At 40.6% G+C, this 24,212-nt stretch overlaps 1 protein-coding gene across 2 annotated transcripts in view; it reads right to left on the bottom strand.

Moving 5' to 3' along the window:
• Window positions 1-2,565: 2,565 nt before the first annotated feature.
• Window positions 2,566-24,212, bottom strand: part of SNX5 (sorting nexin 5) — a 66,019-nt gene continuing 44,372 nt past the window's right edge. For both annotated transcript variants that reach the window (XM_075596276.1, XM_075596277.1), the window contains exons 9-13: window positions 11,813-11,852; window positions 7,824-7,910; window positions 7,522-7,681; window positions 5,097-5,182; window positions 2,566-3,032 (exon numbers count right to left, since the gene is read on the bottom strand). In XM_075596276.1, the coding sequence (XP_075452391.1) occupies window positions 2,973-3,032; window positions 5,097-5,182; window positions 7,522-7,681; window positions 7,824-7,910; window positions 11,813-11,852 (433 nt within the window). In that variant the 3' untranslated portion in view covers window positions 2,566-2,972. The remainder of the gene's footprint in view (window positions 3,033-5,096; window positions 5,183-7,521; window positions 7,682-7,823; window positions 7,911-11,812; window positions 11,853-24,212) is intronic.

Here is a 24,212-nt window from a genome sequence, read left to right as displayed (position 1 = left end):
CCACTCCCACAATACACCTTACCTGGGGAGAGGCCTATCACACAGGCGAATGAGGAAGCGGGACCAACTTCAGGAACGCAGGGTTGGCTCTATTTCACTACGCACCAGATGGCCCCCACAGCCACTGGGCATATGTCACGGCTCACTCCCCTGGCGCCTGCGACGAGTGGCGAATGTATTGGCTTCTCTAATGGGGTTCCTCTCACTTATGTGAGATGAAGTTCCTTTGAGCCAACATAGATCATCACATCTATTCATTGCACTGCAAGTGTTCCATTAATTATAATATTCTCTTTAAGATCATGGTCTGCCATCTGAGGTTATTTGAACAGATTTTAATACCATTATCACGCTTTATGATGCAATCATATTTACAATTAACCTCACTAATCTGTTCCCTTTTATCACTCCCTTCTTTATCTGTACTTGTGTATTGGCAGCTGTATTTAGAAAGACTATTCCTTGTCCCTTAGCCATTTCTTTGATTCTGCAGGCTTTTTGTAATTATATTTAGGCTTATAATTTTTATGATTGTATTGCGTTTGTTAGCATCTCTTAATTCTATGAGCTTTTTGTACTCAAGCTTTATTATAATCCTGCATATCGTATTATGTGCATTTTATGGTGTCTACGTGCATATTTTATATATTCATATCCGTTTACCATGAGGTCCCTCTACTCTTGTAATGTTAGTGATGCCAGTATTTAATCTCAGATATATCCAACTAGGCTCATTATTATGATACTGTTTGCCGTTTAGCTTTTTGCCAGGATAGAGTTAATGTTTCTCACATTTAGTTCTGCATACAGCGCCTGTGGCGAGATAGTGAAAGGTATAAATAGCTAGTCTGGGTAGTATAAGTTATCACAAACCCGAGGAAGCTGCTGACAGTGAAACGCGTAGGGTGGAAAGCACGGACCCTTCCGACCCACGACAGAACGTTGAAGCGTTATTCTCCCCGCCCATTGCCGTGATGTTAGAATCTGGAAGCGTGATCGATCGAGTATCGGCTGGAGAGCAGAGTAGCGACATGCGTGTTGCTGGAGGTCGGCTGCTACATTTACATTTGACCCTATGTGGTCTCTTACACAAGCGGGAGAATGGGAGAGTCTCCACTGTTTTTTTTTCTCTTTTTTTTTTTAAGAAAACAAGTGTATTGTGTGTGTTGCCTTTTTCTTTGAACTGTATGGAGAGATTCATTCTGGTACACCTCAGAGGAGATTTCTGTTACCGTCTGCAACCTTACACCTGTGGGTTTAACCCATTAACTGTCTGACTACAACTGGGACAGTGGGAGTGGGAACTTTTCCCACCTCGATTTTTTATTATATCACGACATATTGCACTATTTGTTTTTTCATGTTTTATACTCATCTTTCAATGTGAGAAACACCTCAAGTTTACGTCTGAGTATTCTAGACATCTTTACTTAATGACTTTATATATATCTTTATACACGGGTTTTTTCAACTGTGGAACACACCACTTGACTGCATTTGAGCTCCTAATTTGGGTCTTTATTTCACTTTATGAGACTTTTGCTTAGTCTGTGTTGAACAGCCCTGCACGTATGGTTTACTAGCATTGCAATTTTGATAAACACACTTGTTTCACCTATTTCAATATTAAAGTTACTTGTGCTTGTTTTTTGTATAGTAGTATTCTAATAAATAGGATACAGTGAAAACACCGGGCAAAACATGTGATATCTTAAAGCAACAGTTTTTTTTTTTTTTTTTTTTTAATAGTTAGGAAGCAGAGGGTCTCCTAAGCTGAACCACGTTAATTTCAGCTGCGGGGACCCCCTGCTCCTGAGATACAGGCATCCACTACGAAGGTATGTAGCAGCTCCGCAGGTTTAAAAGGTCCTACTCACATGAGCCATTGGGAAGCTGCAAGGGCTCACGTCACACCTTCCAATTGGCCCGGGTGACATTTAAGCTGCCACTTCAGCAACACACCGCCCAGCCGGAGCTTCTACCAGCACCCCCTACGGAGGCAAGTATCTCGGGAAGCAGGGGCTTCCTAAAGCGGAAATAAACACTGACCCCCTGCTTCAATCCTATTTAAAAAAAAAAAAAAAAAAAAAACAAACAAAAAAAATAAAAAAAACAGAAAGCAGGATTGCTACTTTAAAAAAAAAAAAAAATATAACAATTTTTACCATAATTTTTTAGACAAAAAAATGTGACTGTCCATGCACTATGTGCCCTACAACACTTGAGCAATGCAAGCATTTGTGGGCAATATTTAGAATGTTGCAGTCCTATCCCTCGTAATTGATGCCCTTAAGAAAATAAAAACTGTAGGAAGGAGATAAGTAAAAAATGAAGTAGTATATGAGGGCAAACATTTGTCTGAACAAAAAAAAACCACGGCACTGTAAATGTTGGAAATAAATCCAAAAACACTTCTGAAAAAAAACAGACTGTTTTGTGGTTTAATACCATATAGCCACATATTACAATTTATAAACAGGTTTTGTTATTTAAAGGCAGAACGAAGGTTTAAGATAAACAAATACATCAACAGATGTAATGAGAAATCAAAAACTGGTGAACTGGTTCATATTGTTAGATGGAAGCAAATTTATTCATCTGGAAAAAAATTACAATCAAATATTGAAAAATTAATTGTCCAGGTTTTGAAGACATCTTAACACCTGTGCATACTTGTTTTGCAGTATTTAATGTATTTATTAGAGAGTTAAAGATATACCCACTTACAAATAACAATTCACCTAACAAAAAAAAAAACCCTTACATTTTCACAAAAAAAACAAATGATTTGATGAATAGAAACTTTACAAAATGTTTAAGCGGCGATTCATATATTATGGTATATTTTTCCAACACATTGAATGTAGATCAGGATGTGCCGATATAACAGGACGCCACTGTGCTGTTAAAGGTGACGTGCGTATGAAGTGCAATTGGTGCTTACTGGTCCACATCCACTTCCCACGAGGTCATCAGATAGAAAAACTGTTCTTAAACACGTCAATGCAGCTCTGTACAAGCGAGATGTTATTCTGTGAGGAAGAGAGAGGAACATTACTAATCCAACACGTGAAAGAAGAGCCAATCGAAAAGGCAGGAAATAATAAACAGCCTTTTAGCTCCTTACATTTTTATTTTAGAACTAAGAACCCGGATAAGATGATTTATATGATCATGCAGAAAACTATTTACCAGCTATTAATGGGCAACAGGTGGACATGATAATAGTCAACTCTACTAATCCTAATTTTCTTCCAGTAATTACTGGGAAACCTGGTTGCTTTCAAACAAATTTCATGGAAGTGTGATTTCTAATATATGTTACATTTTATCTTGATATTGTAGTGCAGAATGTTGACAGCATAATGTTATCGATATGGAACAGTTATTTATACAGTTTAAAGAGGCAATCCAAGCAGCCCCAAAAAAATTTGTTTCAATATATGCAGCATTAGATTACCTTTACTGAAAACTGATTACCTAAGCTGCTGATCGATTAGTTCTCCTGTGACCGATCTGCAAAATCCTGCTTCCCAGGGTTCAGTAAATGGCTGCCTTTCATTTTGAAATCAATCCTTCAATCAGTGTAACTCAGCAGCTACAATGTATTATATTACTAAGGTAACATTATCTATTGTTACAGTTTGCAGCTCAAACTGCTGGGAATATTGGCAACAAATTATCACAAACAGGAAAGTGTTACAAAGATCTTGCAGTGCTAGGGAGGTGTGCTAAAACCGGCTATAGAAAATCAAAAGATGCTCAGAATATTAAACCTCATTAAAATGGCATTAAGAGTTGAATTTGAAAATCTAAAAAAAAAAAAAAAAAAAGTAGCAAGTATCTAATATTACAGAACAGATTTATTTATTTATTTTTAAACACACATGATATTGCTTAGATTGCTTCTTTGATAACAGAACTGCTCATGAAAAATTCCACATACCTCTAAGAAAAAACTAAATTGCAAAGCTTTGTTGGAGTAAAACACCGGCAGTGGACAGATCAAGTGAAAACGTATCATCATGACCGAGAAAAGGGAAGCATCCAGGAGGCCGACACCTTTACCATTAACCCCAATAATGTGCATTATGCCCGTATTTACAAAGCGGAATAGGCTGGGAGTGGTCTTCCAGCAGCAGAAGGCATCTTATGAAGTAGCACCGCTTAGTAAATTGGGCCAGTGTGTTTTTTTTCTGAGCTGCATTAATTTATTATTTACAAGTTCAGGTGTTTGAACAAAGAATTGTTTGGTACTTTATAGTCAAATAATTTGTATTAATTTGTTTGAATATAAATATTTACTACTTTGAATGTGGTAAAAATATTGATTTTCCATTAAAACTAAATTGAAGACTTGACTAGCAAAATTAATTGGTCGTTGCGTCCAGGGCATAACATTCACATAAGCACTGACTTACAACGTCTGCACTACAAAAGTGTATGTTGGTCAGCATAGCACACATCGTCCTAAAACAAGAAAGAGCCGGCACTCCAGATGTCTTCCTACAAAAAAAAAAAAAAAAAAAAGAAGAATTTTAATCCACAACGATCAACGTTTCGGTCAAACACACTTCTTGACAAAGGTCAGTGTGTTTGACCGAAACGTTGATCTGTGCGAAATAAAATTCTTTGTGTATGTAGAAATCTGGAATGCCGGCTCCTTGTTTTAGGAGGGTGTGTCATGTAGTATAGGTCTCCCCAGCGGGGGATGATCGCTGTGCAACCGAGGCAGTTACATAAATCCAGTGAGTGCACCCAATTCTCTCTTCTGTTGGTCAGTATGTACATTGTACACACGCAAATCTCTATATAAAATTGTACACAATTAAACTGTGATAGTCCTGATCAGAGCACTCTCGCACAGAAAGTCCCATTGAAATCAATAGGATTTTCTCTGTGGTAGTGCCCCTGTTGCAGTTCCACATTGCAGCAAAGTCAAAAGAAGCAACAAAACTGGGAATGTACAACCTATACTTCTTGTGTTGGGGGATTTTTGGAGACTCATAAGTAACCAAGCAAAGCTATGCAAATCCAAAGTTGCATTCATCTGAGTCATAAAGCAGTCTCTACATGATCAGAGAAGTTGTAGTCACCTTTGCATGCTTGATTTCTAGTTCAGTCATTTCAATGATGTTTTTGCGAAAAGCAATCACGCGCCTCTGTTTGAAACAAACCAGCTCTGCAAAATAAAAAGGGACATGATTCCAGGTTCTGGATATGGAGTGTAAGCGATACAGAGGTTTATACACAGCATTCTGAACAGAAAAATATGTCCAAAGGGAATAATGTTTCCAAGACTTCCATGATCATCCACGTCTTTGTGTTCCTATTATATGCTGCATTCACCATCTGTTTTTAAGCCTGACACAGATCTATGGAAAAATATTTATTGTTAAGAAGTTCTAAAGAGATTCTATCTACCAGGCCAAAGTACTATTAGGTTTGACAACAGAAATAGATGAGATCTGACAACATTAATATATGGTGTGAAGACTTCCATCAATGCAGGCAGCAAATATTTTTCTTTACTGCCATCCATTAAATGAAAACCACCATTATAAAGGAAACAATCCATATACAAAATGTATTAAACTCTAATCTCATAAAATTAAACATTTACTTCATTCATACATATAATAATACTTATTTCTAACGATTCTCCCAATTGTAGATTGCATTGGGGTAACTCATGGTTCATTGCTAAAGCAAATAATTGAACATAAAATAAACAGCAAGAATTATCACGAGAGGAAGTAGTCCGTACCTGGACAAATACAACATTTAAATTACACAAAATAAAACCTTTAAAAAAAAATAATGAGATGAAAAACAAACAAAACGGTTCAAATAAAAATAAAATAAACTACAATAAGGAGCAAAATATAAAATAAAAAAATAATGTTAAAGATAATACAGGCATTTATCATTCATCCTACATATTCAACATTTATCTATGGAGAACTGCAGCTACAGGAAACATGGGAATCAAGTTTGTTTTTCTAAATCTAGTTTTGCACATTGCAGCTTTATTACATAAGCTACATCATCCACTTGTTTTCAGAGAACCCAGATAAATCTGAAGTTGCCTTCTCCAAGCTAGAGAGAAGTTTAGCTGCATTCCAGTGGGGGCCCTCAAACTTCCTGCGCTGCACCCCGCCCCCTAGCTTGCGGCCCCCTTACCCAATATCCAGTGTCAAATGACGTGCGGGTCATGTGACATCACGTGACCCCGCTGCATCATTTGACGCGCGTTGCTATGGCGATGTGCACATCACATGACCCCCACTGCGTCATTTGACGCCGCGACGTTAGGAAAAGTCCGCACCCCCCCAGAATAATCTTTCGTCCCCCATACTCTAAAGCAGTGTTTCTCAACATTTTTTTTCTACAGGGCACCCATATTGAGATGATCCAAGGGCTGGGGTACCCCATCATTTTATTAATTGCAACATGTATTTAAAATTCCAATAAAACCGGGCAGAAACTGAAAATAATTTAATTACAATATAATTTCACACTTGCAATTACAGCGTTATTGTGAGGACTGTGAATGTCATTGTAAAATTCAGGGTCTGTTATTTTAAATGTAATGCAACATCTTTCATTCGCAATAAATCAATTGTAGCATTTGGGTTGATACTCTACAAGCAAACACAATTAGGATTTTCCCCACAGGGCACCCTGTTTTAGAAGCAGTGCTCTAAAAGGAATATGAGAGCATTGAGAGTTTTTTCTAGATTGTCTTTGCCCTATGGCGCACGACACAAGCAGAAGTGGTTGATTTTCTACACCGATCCTAGTCATGCGAGTGAGCCATAGAGTTCATGCATCTACTGAAGCGAGAGAAAGTTTGTGAACCCCTTAGGATTTTCACATATTTCAAACCTAAAAATGTTATTAGATCTTAATCTCCGTCCTAATAAAGATAACCTGATCAAAAAATACAAAAAACATGAATCATTTGTGGATTAATAAATGTTGAAAAAAGTATTAACATTCAATATCCATGTGTGAAAAAAGTATCTGAACCCTTACATTCAGTACCTGATGGCATCCCTTTGAGCAGCAATTACTTAAACTAAGCAATTACTTAAACTAAGTGTTTCCCCGTCTCCGACATCAGCTTTGATAGTGATAGGTCTTTTTTCAACCGCATCTACTATGTAACCTGAATGCGTGGCTCAGTGAATAAAGGCCCTGACTCAAAACAATGACACTGAATTTGAAGCAGGAGAGCCTGGTTCAATTCCCAGTGTCCGCTCCTTGTGACCTTGGGCAAATAAAGTGATTTATCTCCTTGTGCCTCAGGCACCAATAAACAGATAGGATTTTAATTTATGTTCAATATGGCTTAATTAACGTACACTATTGTACTTGTGAAACAGTTGAGTCCCATTTGGGCAAAAAGCACGGTATGAAGTTATTATTAACCTGCAAACACTCAGAAAAAATTAAGTACATAGCTAGAACACTTCCGCAAGCAAGCGATAAGCTGTGAAAAATTAAGCTCCACTCCACCTTGTTTTGCACACTCAGAAAGCTTTTCAAATTTTTGGCAGCACTCCTGCTGATGCAACTCTGCTTCTTTCACATCTTTACTTTTCAACCGTGCTTTATCAAGAGCTTTGTTTGAATTCTCATAATCAACAAGACACTTTGTACGTCTAAGCAACAGATTCTGGCGAGAGAGGGGGAAAAAAAAAATAAAAATAGATGAAGTTAGATGTACTTACAATTACTAAGGAGTAGAGAAACAAGTAGATATGCATACTCTAACAAGCTTTTCCTGGAAAGCTGAATCCACCAAAAAAGGCTGTTACCTTGGCTGCTTCAATATTAAGCACGTAGTATCTTAACAGTTCAGAAAGTTTCAAGTCTTCATCTGATGCAACCCTGGCTTCTACTTTCTGAAGAGAGGACGATGATAAAAAAAAAATAGAAACAAAAAACACAAGATTTGTAAATGCAGTGTTTCTGTACTATGTACCAGTTATACTTTAGGAATGTCATACAGCCGGAATTATCATCTTTTCTCACACTTCGTCTAATGAAGAAAAAAAGAAAAAAATGATCCCAAGGTATATGTGCAATAAGACCTAAAACGGCTGATCACTGCAGTTTTCAGCCGATCGCAGTGTGAACATGAAGAGCAATGTTTGGCAGATCAGCCCCGTCAACACATTGATTAAGGGCATATGTTTGGTTCGGGCAAAACGTGTTTAACAGAGCCATAGAATGTGGAGAAAAAGACAGCAAAGCAAAAATTTAAAACTCTATTCAATCCATCTTCTGGGCGTGACATTGTCTGCCAACTGCTAATGGCAGGCCAATTACTGTCACTTTAAGGCTAAGATGACTTGCTATTTCCCAATTATATGCTGCCAATGAAGCTGTTCAGGGTCGGGGTTCATGTTCGATAGTGTTTTTCAGCTAGGAACCCTTGGGTTCCGCAGGCATCCCTATAGGGTTCATTGCAATTTTTACATCATAAAAAAATTGCATAAAATACAAGAGAATTTATAATGCATCAGTGTTGGGGGTGTTTGGACCACTGAATGCTAAATACATTTTGGACTTTTTGCGGTTATCAATGTTAAAGCCACAATAATACGCTTAATACAAAAGCTAATCATTTATGCTTTTTTTTCAGAACCTATATATTATAATTCTGTGGTTTACAGTATTTTTGATATTACATAAAATTGGTAAATACTAAAATAATGCATTGAAAATTGAATAAAATAAAGTTAATATGAACTGGTATACTGTACATCCTTGACTCAATGTCATATTTACACAATCATTTTTTTTTTATTTATTTTTTTTAACATTCAATGCTTTATTGCCAACGGGGACACACACTGCAGGAATCGAACCCACGACACTTCATAGACTGGTAGCGATTCTATACCTGCTACACCACAGGATTGGTGTGATGTCATTGACTATCATAGTTACATGGTAGATGAGGTTGAAAAAAAAAAAAAAGACTTCCGTCCATCAAGTTCAACCTATGCTAAATTTAGACAACAGATACTTTATCCTATATCTACACTTATTGATCCAGAGGAAGGCAAAAAAAAAATTCATTCCTTCCTACTAATTCTACTGCCTTTCAGTACTGTGCAGTAGACGTTAAGTTTGTTAATAGAGTCAATGACATCACACTGTATGGAATCGCTACCAGTGTATGAAGGTCATAAGTTTGATTCCTGCATGGTATGCTAAAATTATTAGTGTATGGGGGAGGTGTGTGTGTCCGTTAGCAATAAAGCATTGAATGTTGCACATATTGACGCAGCCTGATGAAGCAAGGAGAGAGGGCGCTGCAGAGGAGAGAGTGCTGCAGAGGAGAGAGCGCGCTGCAGATGCCGGGTAAGTCGTCGTGGGGCAGCCATTTCGTTAAAAAAAATTGGAGAGGTTTTTAAATCGGGAGCCACGCTCAGACCGCGTTATAAGCGATCCGCGTAGTAGGAGATTGCGCTATAATGGGGTTGAGCTGTATATAGAACCTTGGCTCCACTCTCCAGCCATGTTAAATGTCCATGGGGGAAAAAAAACGCTATATTCAAGAAAGATTTGAGGGGGGCAACCTTAACCCAAGAATGAAAGAGGAGCCCTCTCCATTTGATCTGATAATTCTCCCCAAATATAGAGATCATAGAAATTAATAAGTTACAGACAACTTGACGCAATATCGAAAGGCTGATGACACCTTTTAGTTGCAAATAAGGCCTCGGTCCCGCTGCGCTCGTTGGCGCGGGTGGCAATGTAGCGAGTTCCCCACCAGCCGGGGAATCCTCGCGAGCCGGTCCCGGTCCCCACTGGCTGCACAGCTGATCACACGCTGTGGCGCGTCAGCCGCTAGGAGACACAAGAGAATGGTGTTTCCTAGCTTCGACGCGTCACGTGGTGTGGCTGTGAGCCAATGGGGAGGGGAGGCTGCGGGAGGAGGAGAGGCTTCGGGGAGCGGGGAGGAGTGTGGAGTGAAAGCAGGTGAGTGCCTGTCTGTATATGTGTGTGCCTGAGTGCGTGCGTGCGTGCCTGCCTCTGTCTGTGTGTGTGTGCCTGAGTGCGTGCGTGCGTGCCTGCCTCTGTCTGTGTGCCTGAGTGCGTGCGTGCCTGCCTGTGCCTGCGTCTGCGTCTGCGTCTGCGTCTGCGTCTGTGTCTGTGTCTGTGTCTGTGTGTGTGTGTGTATGAGTGCGTGTGTGCCTGTGTGTGTGTGTGTGTGTGTGTATGAGTGCGTGCCTGTGTGTGTGTGTGTGTGTGTGTGTGTGTGTGTGTGTGTGTGTGTGTGTGTGTGTGTGCGAGTGCCTGCATGTGTGTGCGCGCGTGTGTGTATGAGTGCGTGAGTGCCTGCCTGTGTGTATGTGTGTGTGTATGTAGAGAGCCCGAGTCCGTGGAGGGAGGGGGGGGGGGGGGGGGGGAAGAGTAGCGGGTCCCTCCTGCAGCCCGTGGAGGGAGGGGGGGGGGGGGGAGTAGCGGGTCCCTCCGCTCAAGCCACGCCCCCCCTCCCTGTCAAACCTCCCACCTCCCGCCCACCTCCCGGTCAAACCTCCCACCACCCGCCCACCTCCCGCTCCCTACAGACCGCAGATCGCGGTCTGTGTATCTCAGCGCACTGCCTGTCAGCAGCGCGGGTGCGCTGACTCTGGGAGCGGGGCCTTAGCCTAATGCATACCTCTCCAGGCTTTCAATATTTTAGGAGAAGACCTAAAGAATCCCATTTTCATTACTTCACTAGTGAAAGAAGTTAATTAATCGGAACATTATTTACTCAGCCAATAGAGATTACACCCCATGTCTACCAACTACAGGCAGAATCTTACTGAACAGGTCTAAACTAATGTACTATATTATATTGCTGTCATATTACATCAAATAACCACTATAACTAACTATCACCAAGTTCCCACAGAAATTAATGGTAATGTTGGCACAGTATATCACAACATATCACAGCAGACTAGGAAAGAAAACAATGAAGGCTGCTACATCTGCCTATACATCCAAGATTTACCAAAACGAACAGAAGGGGTATTTTGCTAAAAAGAGGTCCTCCCCAGTAATAAACCTCTTGCCAGATAGACCTGCAACACAGCCACTCTAGAAGCAAAAGGGGTTACATCACAGTAACCATGCTTGTATTTAGGTTGTCATCTTTGATTAAAGTTATTGAAGTGTCTGTGTAGCAGCTGATTCTATGAATCGATCTATGCAGGGTGAAGAGCTCTGCAATGCAGTACTTTGCAAGAGAACCAGATTGTTTTTCTCTAGAAAAGCAAATACAAATACCAGTTGTGAGCACATTCACATGTCTCAGACAGGTCTGCAACCCTGCTTTTCCACCATTATCTCCTAGCATACAGTACTCCCACTGCAGCCAGGGATTCTGGGAAATGACATGTAAATGAGCACAGTGTCACCTATTCAGCGCACTAAAAAAATAAACACCAGAAACGATTTCTTTGCCATTGTAATACGTCACTCTTGAATTAACAATGTTCACCTCTTTCTGCTATGTGCCAAACACTACTTCTACTTCAAATAGTCTTTTTCAAGCAACGAAAATTAATATTCCTGAGTCACTCATCCAGTCACAAAACCTATTTTTGTAAACTTTACTATGTTCCTCTAAAACTAAGCGAAATAAGTTTAAAAAAAAAAAAAATACAGACAGAATGAAAATGACAACTGTTTTCTTGCTGGTAGTCAGCATTTACATTAGGAATATACAGCACCAGAGTTACAGAATGGAATATAAAAAAACACTACCGCCCACCCAAGGGAAGATGTAAAAATAGCTCACCCTGAGTTTTTCAAATAACTCCGCTACTTTCAGTAAGTATCTGTAAAAAAAAAATAAAAAAAAAAATACAAGAAATGTTTTAAATTAAAAGGGCTGTGGTTCAGAATTTACAAACAATATTTAAAGGCATGGAGAAAAATAAGTGATATTTGGAGCAAAAAAAAACAAGTTAATACAGGCATACCCCGCATTAACGTACGCAATGGGACCGGAGCATGTATGTAAAGCGAAAATGTACTTAAAGTGAAGCACTACCTTTTTCCCACTAATCGATGCATGTACTGTACTGCAATCATCATATACGTACATAACTGATGTAAATAACACATTTGTAACAAGTTCTATAGTCTCCCCCTTTGTGCACAGCTTCAGTACAGGTAGGGAGCTGGTATTGCTGTTCAGGACGTGCTGACAGGCGCATGCAAAAGCTGCCGTTTGCCTATTGGGCGATATGTCCTTACTCGTGAGTGTCCTTAAAGTGGGGTATGCCTGTAGTAGGAATATTTTTTCTGATATGTATTCCTAGTTTGCATTCAGAATATATTGTCTTCCATAAACACAAAATATACATTTTAAAATCAATATTCGAAAAATTCTCGAAGTAATAAGAAAAGTGAACATGCGGAAGCGTTTGAACGAGCCCCATTATCATAGCAAACCATAGACAAAGAAAGATAGCCGGGCTTCAAAGCTTTCTGTCCCAACCTAAACAAACAGTTACAATGCACCTGCACAGCATGTACTCTACAGTACAGTAGATAAAATTCTAACTTGTGTGTTTAACGGAATTTTATAACCAATAAATGCTGGAGAGGCTGAAGAACCGAGCCATAGCCTTACCAACTCAGGATTCAATGGCCAGGTTAAACAGGATATAGATATCAAGCAGGGGGTCTCCTGAGCTGCACCCCATTGATTTCAGCTCCGGGGCCCCCCTACTTCCCGAGATACTTAACTCCGAAGTAGGTGCCGGTAGCTGCTCTGTCTCAGCTAGCAGGGCTTTCAGTTTGAAGCTCCCGCGTCACATGGGCCAATAGGAAGCCGCACCGATGACGTCTATTGGCCAGCAGGCATGGAAATATCTTAAGAGCGGACATATTGTGAACCCTGCATGCCGAGGAGAACGGCTACCGGCACCCAATTCGCAGGTAAGCATCTCTGGAAGGGGGTCCTTGGAGCTGAAATTAATGGGGCTCAGCACCGGAGACCCCCGGCTTCAACTCTAGATTACAAAAATTAAAACTTGCAAAAATAAAAATCCACCCCCTTGGATTGCCTCTTTAAGCCTAGCTCAGAGTGAATAATATTACAGGCCAATTATGTTTTAATCCTTTTTTTTTTTTTTTTAAGTGTCTGGTTTCCAGAGTATTCATAAGTGATTAAATCAGAAAACGTTCTGGACAGTACGCAGGTGTTGGCATACATAAAATATATTTAATATGTTACAGTAGACGTGGCTATAAAAACAGACTTTCTAGACACAAAAGTGATAGGCAGCACCACCATAGAATGATATAAAAGTATAAAAAGGGTGAGCTGGGAACAAATATAGGGACCCCTTGTAATCTTAATATATACACACACATGGGGTTCCCCGTTCTCATGATATGACAATACGACAAGGAAATATGAAAAAAACGATTTTTTATTATTGGTGAAATGCAACACAAAAAAAAAACCCCATACAACTAAATATATCACACACCCACCATGAGTGTGATCAAGGCATGTATACAAGTATTCCAAAAGGTGTTTCTCACACAGTGTACACAATTAGTACTGATGGAATATAAAGGATCAGTATATCTGTAGTACAGACATTCCTGACGTATAATTGAACCCGATAGGTTCCGAGTGGGTACAGCGATAGCAGTCTCTGTGATCCAAAGTATGTGGGGAAAAACACCAAAAATAGAATCAATAAGAGTTAGAGAATACGTCACACTAGGCTAAAAGTCAGTAGATAGGCGGGCAACATTTCGGGGTAAAGACCCTCTTCTTCTGGCCCGTTCCCACCTAGCGGGAAAAGAAACACGGTACAGTACTTCTCCGTTATTGATTTTATTCCTCCAAGGATCATGAACGATGAAGTGTTAGCAAGGTTCACTTGAACTGCGTCTTGTAATTGGCGATAGGCACAGGGTGTCTGATGTCATCAACACACACGGGATCTTCAGCCCTCAGCTGCAGAGCCCTGTAGGAGGCATGGTGGCTAGCATCTCTGGGACACGGCATGGGTGCCCTGGATCGACGTGTGAGTCTCCGGTTGTCATGACGAGCGGAGAGAAATAGACTGCGCTTGGTGCAGATGGATCAGGGCAGGCATGATGAAGGAATTACAAAAAAAAAATCAAAATAAATAAAGTGTGCTCTTGCATATTATCTTGCTAGTACATTTTGAAGATAGAGAAAGTGTAAATATAGAATATATACAAATGGTGTTATTTCACGGACTCCCCCAAAAAAATCCATCCATGGGAGATAAATGTACTATCCAACTGATCAAAATGCGATCAGTGCAATTGGATACGCCCCTTCACTTTATGCAATAGGACACGGTAGTCAATAGAATGTAATTAGACATTAATATGGGTTTCCTCATAGATATTTCAAATACCATCTCGATGGTTATGACCAGGTCCCATAAGGCGGCCATGCTCAGAGGGGACTCAGTAGCCCGTGGCCCACCATATCATCTTCAAGGGTCACAAGGCCATTAAGATCAGATTCTAGGTTAAAATCGATGTGATTGAGACACCACGGAGAAGAGGCAGTAGGCTGAGACTATTGCTCCAATGTGAGGCAGAATGGATTAGGAGACTGAACACAATGACTCCCAGTGGCATGAACAAAGATCTAGATCGAGGCTCCTTTTTTTTTTGTAGATTGGTACCTTATGTAGTTTATGTACAGCCACCTGACACTTTTTACAATGTATGTTCTGTCCTGCGAGGGATGCGAAATTAGGTTGTTTACCACTCCATATGGTCTTCTGTCCCCATCGTGTTTCTAGGAATTAGTAATACCATTACTTTGATTATTTGAAATATCCGAGAGAAAGTCCATATAAATGTCTAATTACATTCTATTGACTACCGTGTCCTATTGCTTATTGTGAAGAAAGGGGCGTATCCAATTGCACTGATCTCATTTTGATCAGTTGGATAGTACATTTATCTACCATGAATAGATTTGTTGTGGTGTCCGTTAAATAGTAACATTTGTATATATTCTATATTTACATTTTCTCTGTTGCATCAACATTTATCCTTGCTAGTAATGTGTATTTTGAATGTATTGTTGTTACACTTTGCATTCCTTCACCGTGCCTGCCTGATCCATCTGCACCAAGCAGAGTCAATTTCTCTCCGATTCGGATGCTATGACATCCGGAGACACGTCGATCCAGGAAGCTGATGCTGTTTCCCGGAGCTCCAATCCTAGCAGGCATGACTCCTACGGATTTCTGTAGCTCTGGAAGGAGATCCCACATGCACTGTCAGACGCCCTGCGCTTAGATCTAATCATAGCCTGCAGATCCTCAGTCGTAACACGGATTACAAGTCACCAAGACGCAGTTCAAGTGGCCCTTGCTAAAACTGCATCGTTCATGATCCAAGGAGGAATAAAATCAACAAAAGGAAGTAGAATGTTTTTAACTCACGTGGGAACAACCAGAAGGTGTATAACCCCCTCCCCTCCCCCCCCCCCCCCCCCACATACAGACTTCTCGCTAAACCCCCATACACAGAACCTATATAGAGTTCAATTATACTTCAGGAAGGTTTGTACTACAGAGATACTGATCCTTTATATTCCATCAGTTCAATCTGTGTACACTGTGGGAGAAACATTTTGGCATGTATGCATGCATGTCTATTTATATAATACTTGAATACATGTCTTGATCACACACACTGTGGGTGTTGATGCTACATTTAGTTGCATTTTTTTTTTATGTTTTGCATTTCACCTATAGTAAAAAAAAAATCTATTCTTTATACTGTATGGCCTTGTGTTATATCATGCGTGCGGGGAACCCCATGTGTATATAAAAATGGACTATTCAAAGGGTCAGTCCCATCAAGAACATGTTTGAGGTATTTCATCCTATTGAAACGCTAATTATGTTTCTTGGTTAGCATGTTCTTTTATAGGTGAAACACCTTAGTGTTATATTAACCCCCCCTCATTGTGTTTTTTTCTTCCCCTCTCAGACGTACAAGCATTAAATAAAAAAACATTAAAAAAAAATAACACTATTTTCAATGGATGGCAGGCGTTTTGTTCCACTAAAAAAATATATATATAAAAATTATAAGCAGGTTTCTCCAGACGGCTATTTGCTAAAAGTATTTTTTAAAGTGTGTACTAAAGTAATGAGAATTTATTGCAACTTTAACCCCTTAAAAAAAAAAAGTCAGAGCATGCCTGCAAAGTAGTGCTTTGTATGCCCCTCTGGTACGCAACAGGTTAAGTAAGAACACAGGCAGGCTTCAGGTTTAGCAGAGATCTAGAGAAATTAAGTTGTGACACAAGCAGCATCTCATTTATGGATATTACATTTTGTCTTGCATTTCCCACCACTGAAGTGTATAATGCCTCTTTACAATATTTCTGAGCATCTACTAAATTACACAGCCTCAAAAAAAAAACCTTGGGGTTTTTTTTTGTACACACCAGGATCTAAAACAAAGTAGACTTAACACACACAATAGATCTGCAATGTCAATACTGAAATCCTACTAGTTAAACATTTACAGGAGCTGTGGTGCTGGAACAGAAAAGGTTTCTGCACAAGTCTATTTGCCATGCAGTGGACTTTGTAATTTCATGTGGGTTATCAACCCGTGTTCTCATTTGAATGCATTTTTTCAATAAACTATTTAATTATACTCAATTACATGGTGTGCCTCTGTAAAATGTTCCCCTTTAATGCCATCTTTTATATTTCAATGAACAGATAATAAAATAAGTGGGTTAAATGTTCTAACCAGATCCTGTGTGTGCATTAACGCATACACAACCGCAGTAGGTTTTGTTGAATTATCTTTACGGCAGCTGTGCAGACAAGAGACCTTCATGGGTATATACATTAGCATACGTTTATTTGCTACAAGCTGACTGGGAGGCTATGAACCGTTATAGTGAGCAACCTCACGGAAGCAGCTTCCGTTCCAAATGCATTGAAATGCTACTGCCAACAATATTTTCATATCAAACTTCTACCATATGTGCTCCCACTATTCTCTCAAACCACCACTCAACATGTTTTCATGGTGTCTCATTTTGTGAAACTGTTGGAAAGAAAGAAGAAAATTTAAAACACCGTAATTTTCTTTTCCTGGAACCATGGCAGTGGGCACCATTGGGTTAATCCCTTCTCACTCTAGGTAGGACAGGAAGTAGACTTTTGCAGGTAGGCCATATAAGGCCCCTCCCTCTACCTGCACCTTAGTCTTACGATTCTTCCATAGCTGAAATAAATAACTGATAGGGAGGGTAACTATGTATGTCCAATGCCTATGTGCCCACTGCCATGGTTCCAGGAAAAGAAAATTACGGTAAGTATTTTTAATTTTTTTTCTTTCCTGATCACCCTGGCAGTGGGCACCATTGGACATACCCAAGCAGTGAAAAATTTTAGGGAGGGATACATCAGAATAGACAACACCAGTTTAATGCCTTATCAGTTTGACTTTTATTAATACACCTTATACTTATTTCACTACAGATTCTAACACTCTACGACCAAAGCTTGCGTCAGCTGATGATTGTACGTCTAGTCTGTAGTATTTCAAGAATGTATTGAATGAGGACCAGACTGCCGCTTTGCATATCTGTCCTGGTGTAACCTGGGCTTTAAATGCCCATGAAGTAGACATGGCCCTTGTAGAATGAGCTTTAATGTTCAAAGGTTTATCTTGTCCTTTGCTTTCATAAGCCTTTTTAATACAAGACACTATCCACTGGGAAATTGTTGTCTTTGATGCTGCTTGATCTTTCTTTGGTTCCTCTGGGATGATGAATAGTTTGTCTGATTTTCTGATATCTCGCATCCTTTCCAGGTACACTTTTAGACATCTTACCACGTCTAATTTGTGTAGTCTTTCTTCTTATTCTTTGGTTCTGGACAGAATGACGGAATCACAATTTCTTGATTCATATGGAACTGTGATACAACTTTTGGCAGTAATTGATGTACTGGTCTGAGAACTGCCTTGTCTTGATGTATGACTAGGAATGGTTCCTTGGCTGATAGAGCCTGTAGTTCTCCCACTCTCCTTGCTGAGGTGATTGCTATCAAAAACGCCATTTTCCATGATAACCATTTTAAGCCTATCTCCTGTATAGGTTCAAACGGAGCTGCTGTTAGTACATCCAATACTAGGGACAAGTCCCATGTAGGTACCCTGTTCTTGATTTGAGGTCTTAACCTTTTAACTGCCTGAAAGGACCTGATGATCAATCTTTCCATTGCCAGATTTCTTTCCAACAAGGCTGATAGTGCAGACACCTGTACTTTCAATGAGCTAAGACTGAGACCTTTCTCAAATCCTTTTTGAAGGAACTCCACAATTGATACAATTCTAGGTGAAAGGAAATTCTGTTTTTCTTTTTCACACCAATCGCGAAAGCAAAGCCAGATTCTATTGTATACTTTCGATGTGGAACTTTCCCTTGCTTGTAAAAGGGTTTGGATTGTTTTGTCTGAACAACCTTTCAGTCTCAATGTTTCCTGCTCAATCGCCATGCCGTCAAAGCCCATTGTTTGGCATTCGGATGACATATTGGCCCCTGTCGCATCAACCCTTTGCCATCTGGTATGTGCCATGGTGTATCTACTGCCATATTTACCAAGTGTGTGAACCAAAGCCTTCTTGGCCCGTAGGGTGCTATGAATATCATCTCTGCTTGGTCTTCCCTGATTTTCCTGATTGTTTCCGGAATTAGGGGAATTGGAGGGAACAGGTATGCCAACTTGAAGTGCCATTTGAAACTGAGAGCACATCCAGTGAAACCTATACACGGTACAGTGCCTAAATATATATGTATAGATATCTATTAAATAAATTGTGCGCTTGGATGAAACTGTCTGGCACAGTAGTTCCTTACCTTGCGGTTTTGTTGTGTCGCCATGAGATGTATGTCTGGCTGACCCCATCGCTCTACCAGTTCTTGAAACACCTGTGGATCTAATGCCCATTCTCCTGGGTGTATGATGTTCCGACTTAGAAAGTCTGCTGTGACATTTTTCTAGTCCTGGGATATGTATGGCTGTAATTTCCGACAAGTGGCACTCTGCCCAAAAGAGGATTTCTGCTGTGAGGTTCATCAGCTTTCTGCTCCTGGTTCCCCCTTGTTTGGCTATATACTTGACAACTGACCTGTTGTCTGATTCTATTTTTATACAGCCACCTCTTATATGGTCTTGGAAAGCTTCTAAGGCCCTTTGTACTGCTTTTAGTTCCAGCAGATTTGATGGAAGATGCTTTTCCTGGTTTGTCCAGGTTCCTTGCACCAATGTTTCTCCCATCTGGGCACCCCAACCTCTGTTGCTCGCATCTGTTGTAATTCTTACCCAGTGCACAGGTTGTAGTGTTTGTCCTTTTTCCAGGTTTCGGGTATCTTCCCACCACTTTAATTCCTGTTTTGTGTGTGGGTGTAACAAGATTGTTTGTCTTGTGTCCTTGTGATTCCCGTTCCATTGTTGCAGAAAATTGTTTTGCAGTGGTCTCATATGTATTGCTGCCCATTGTGTGACGCTTAATGTTGAAGCGAATTTCCCTAGGAGCTTCATACATTCTTCTGCTGAAGTCCTAGTAGCTTTCCTGAGCTTCTTTGTTGCATGGCTATGTCTTGCCTCTTTGCCTCTGGTAGTCACTTCTTTTATTGCTGTATCGAATTCTACCCCCAGAAATCTTAACAGCTGAGTGGGCATGAGATGGCTCTTGTCTCTGTTTATTAACCAACCGTGGTGTTTCAGGAAGGTTATTACCATCTTCTGGTCTTGTTGGAGTTTCTCCAGACTCCTTGATTTTACCAGGATGTCGTCCAGGTATGGGTATATTTCTACCCCTCTTTCACTCATTCTGCCACTAGAGGGGTTAGAACCTTTGAAAACGTCCTTGGGGAAGTAGCCAGACCAAATGGCAGTGCTGTTTACTGATAATGATCTTGATTTACTGCAAACCTTAGGAATCTTTGATGTCCCTTTGCTATGGGCACATGTAGATAAGCGTCTTTTAAGTCAATCGCCACCATCCAGTCTCCTGGTTGTACCTCTTGAATAATCAGGTTCAATGACACCATCCTGAATTTTCTTATTCTCAAGAATAAATTTACCTTTCTTAGGTCTAGGATTGCTCTGTAATCCCCTGTAGGTTTTTTTACTAGAAAAATCCTGGAATAAATTCCGCTTCCTCTGTCTTCCTGAGGTACCTTCTTTATTACTTCTGCTTCTAATAATTTCTTTAAAGCCGAATTCATCTGCCTTCTTTTTTTCCTTGGACTGTATATATGTTATTACGCCCATATTTCTTCTTGGCATCTCCCTGAATTCTATACTGTACCCTTGACGAATGGTCTGTAATACCCAATTGTCCTGTATTGTTTGGGCCCATGTTGCAGAAAACTGCTTCAGTCGCCCTCCTACTGACAACTGCTGGGCCCTCTGACCTTCATGTGGATTTATTCTTTGTGAATGATGCTCTTCCTCTGGCGCCACGAAAAATCCGGTTCTGGCGGCCCCTCCATGTTGTTTGTCTTGGGAATGACCTACCAGGTCTATATGCCTTTGCTTCTTTATACTGGTTTCTATTAGCCTGTTGGAAACCGAATCTTCTGGCTCTGTTTTCCTGAGGTAAAAAAGTGCTCTTACCTCCTGATGCTTTTGTTATTATCGCATCCAGTTTGTTACCGAAAAGGAACTCACCTTCAAATGGTAATCCCCACAAGCTGTTCTTTGATGCTGTGTCAGCCATCCACTGTGAGCCATAAAGCCCTTCTTGCTGATACCGCCAGCGCCATAGATTTGGCTGCTAATTTTACTGCATCCAATGAGGCTTCCGCTATGTAATCTGTTGCCATTTTACTTCTGACAGTGGTTTAAGAATAGCACTTCTTTAAAGCCTTTGTCTATTGCCTCTTCAATGTTGGCAAACCATACACGCATAGCCCTTGCTGCTGACGTAGTTGCTATGGCAGGTTTGTAGGATGTTCCTACGGTAACATATGCTTTTTTCAATACATAATCCATTTTCCTATCCATAGCGTCCTTCAAATGACGCAGCTTCCCTATTGGGATTGTGGTCTTTTTACTATTCTGGAAATAGCAGTATCCACCTTTGGGCTGACCTAAAATTTTACCTCCTCTTGTGGGAATGGCTACATCTTCCCAAACCTTTTAGGCGTAAATACTCTGGCGTCTGGTCGAGCCAGCTCCACCTGAATGAGGTCATTAATTACTTTGATAGGAAAGACTACCTTTTCTTTGTCTCGCCCCAAAAAGTTTATCCTTCTTGTGGGTTAACTCCTCGGTGTCTTCTAGTTCCAATGCCTGTCTCATGGCTTTGATGAGTGGATCCACCATTTCTACATCAAATTCAGATTCCTCTTCCTGAATATCTTGATCTGATGAATCCATTTCACCCTCTGATATTTGAAAACAATCAATGTCAGACTCATCTGATGAAAAACCTTTCCCCTTATCCAGACTGATTTGGGATCTAGATCTTTCCTGCGCAGGGTTAACAGCTTGCTGGACTGCTGCATCAACACTCTGTTTAACAGCCTCCTTCATCAATACAAGGAAAGTGCTCATTTGTTCATTGGTATCACCTGCAGCTGCCTTAAGACAATCTTCACATAATTTCTTCCCTATTAGGGCTGGTTTCTCACAAGCTGAACCCATTTAGTTTTCTTAGCAACCTTTCTTTTATGTTCCAGGGATTCCCCCGTCCCTTTTGAAGATCCTGCTTCTGGGAGGGAGACCACCGAACTATATTATAAAAACAAAATAAATACTAAACATACACCCTAATGTATATAGGCCATCTCTCTTTCCCATGTAGACCTAAAACTAAGGACTCACCTAGTCTTGGGAACTGAAGTTTTGGGTTTCCATTTTCAAATCCATTTCCAGCACTTGGCTTCTCCCTGCTGAGCGTTCCATGCTGCAGCTCTCACTCACACACAGTGTGTTCGTCGCTTCTATGACGTATCAAGTGCTCCTGCACGGCCCGCGTGTGTGCACGCATCTGCCGGCCGGAATGTGACGCGCGCGCTCCCGTGCAGTCGCGTGCACTGTTCCCTGTACCGCAGCGTTCCAGACGCTAGCGCGGTCAATTTGAACCTTTTCTCCGGTTCGCAGCTATGGCTGCTCCCCCCTCCGCGTTGTAGCGGGTTCCTGGGGTACTTTTACCGCAGCGTACCAGACGCTAATGCGGTGAGTCTGGGCCTCCACGGCTCTCAGCTGCAGCTGCTATGCACCCCTTCTGCTTACCTTTGTTTGGTACTGGGGCTTCCTTGCACGTAAGCTTCCACGCCCGCAGCTGCAGCTGCTCCCCACCCCACGGATGTAATGGGTTCCAGGGGCTCCCCCGACTCTAAGGGGTCTCCGCGTCGATCGGAGCTTCAGGGCAGAGAGGCCGAGACCCTGGATATCTGCACTAGGTGCAGTAGGTGAGTCCCTTACAAAATAAAAAATCCTACTCCTAGCTGTGAGGACAGGAAAAAGACTAAGGTGCAGATAGAGGGAGGGGCCTTATATGGCCTACCTGCAAAAGTCTACTTCCTGTCCTACCTAGAGTGAGAAGGGATTAACCCAATGGTGCCCACTGCCAGGGTGATCAGGAAATAAAAATTAAATACTTTCCTGCAAACCCACATCAGAGAATTAAAGTGCTGTGCCATTATCGTAGTTACAGTACTTTTTAGTGTGTTTTTTTGTTTTTAAATGCTAAAACTATGAAAAGCACAGTCAATTAATTTAAAATAAATACGGCTTTTGCTAGAGGCTATATGGAGTTAATACCAAGTTAAGGGAAGATTGCAGTAATGATCGTCTGTTACAAGTATGAGTAATAATGCACTTCAGAATGATGGCCATATTTGCATGATTTTGTTCGCAATCCAGGGGGAGCATATAAGGGAAATAAAACAAAAACAATCTAAGTGCAGACAATAAATTAATGTGAATTAAGTCTGTGGATTTCTTGGCTCTTATGTACAGCCTACTCACAAGATCTCAGTATTTTACGGGCAACGAGAAGCAATTTTGGACGACATGAAGAACGCCTGGTTCAGAAAAGATGATAATCTCCGATCACAGCAAGATGATGGTGCATGAAAAAAGAAATATATCCATAGTGCAGACCAATCATATAAAACGTAACTTTAGAAGGGTTCAAAAATGCAAACTTACAATAAAAACGTTAGATTAACGCATATATCACTACAATGTATTTTAATTCACATTAATTTATTGTCTGCACTTAGATTGTTCTTGTTTTATTTCCCTTATATGCTCCCCCTGGATTGCAAACAAAATTCTACTACTTGGGGACCAGAGAAACCAGTCCCTGCCAGAAGGGTTTGAGCAGGGGGTCTTAATTCATTTATTACTGTCACGTTTTTTTTCACGTTTTTGATTATTCACAAAATTGTATCACTTGATTATATATTTTGTTCACTTTATTTTTAGTGATCACTAATAGTACTAGCGCCGATTTCTTTCACTGTCACACAGCACATATTTGCATGAGCCCTTAAAATATTTCACACATGCTGTGTGTACAGAATGATGTTGCTTCTTGTGTTTTGACCTGGCAATGGAGATTACGTTTATTCCAACACTTACGACGTCTTTTTTGATCATCATCTGTAAAGCAATGTAGTAACCAAAATTGGGAGGCCCCACAAAGGTCTTTCCTTGCCAGCACTAGCAAAAAGAATACATTCAATATCTTGGCCTTCAGGAGTTCTCCAAAGCTTTAAGTGGCTCAGTTCAGCTCCAGAAATGATGTACTTTATTTTGGGTGTGGGTGGCAGCTTTAAAAATAGTGCCCCTTTGTGATCTTACACTCCTCAACAAGTATTTTTGACACCAATTGCAACAGAGAAGGAAAGTTCTTGGACACAGAAAATGTAAAGTAACATCGCCCTCCAGTGGTTATTTTACGAACAATCTGACTTGTATGTTCATGAATCCAATTACTTCACACTTCATTGCTTTTGGTTGTCTAACCCGCCCCTAGGTTATGTGCCCCATTAGACAAGCACCCCAAAGGGGAAAAAAATCTCCCCCCTAGGTAGGAAGCAGGGGGTCTTCGGAGCCGAGTCACATTCATTTTAGCGGCAGGGCCCCACTGCTAACTGAGATACTTACCTCCTTAGGGGG

Source organism: Ascaphus truei, chromosome 4 (assembly GCF_040206685.1).
Source record: "Ascaphus truei isolate aAscTru1 chromosome 4, aAscTru1.hap1, whole genome shotgun sequence".
Classification (NCBI taxonomy): Eukaryota; Metazoa; Chordata; class Amphibia; order Anura; family Ascaphidae; genus Ascaphus; species Ascaphus truei.
This window is presented reverse-complemented; position numbering and strand designations above follow the sequence as displayed.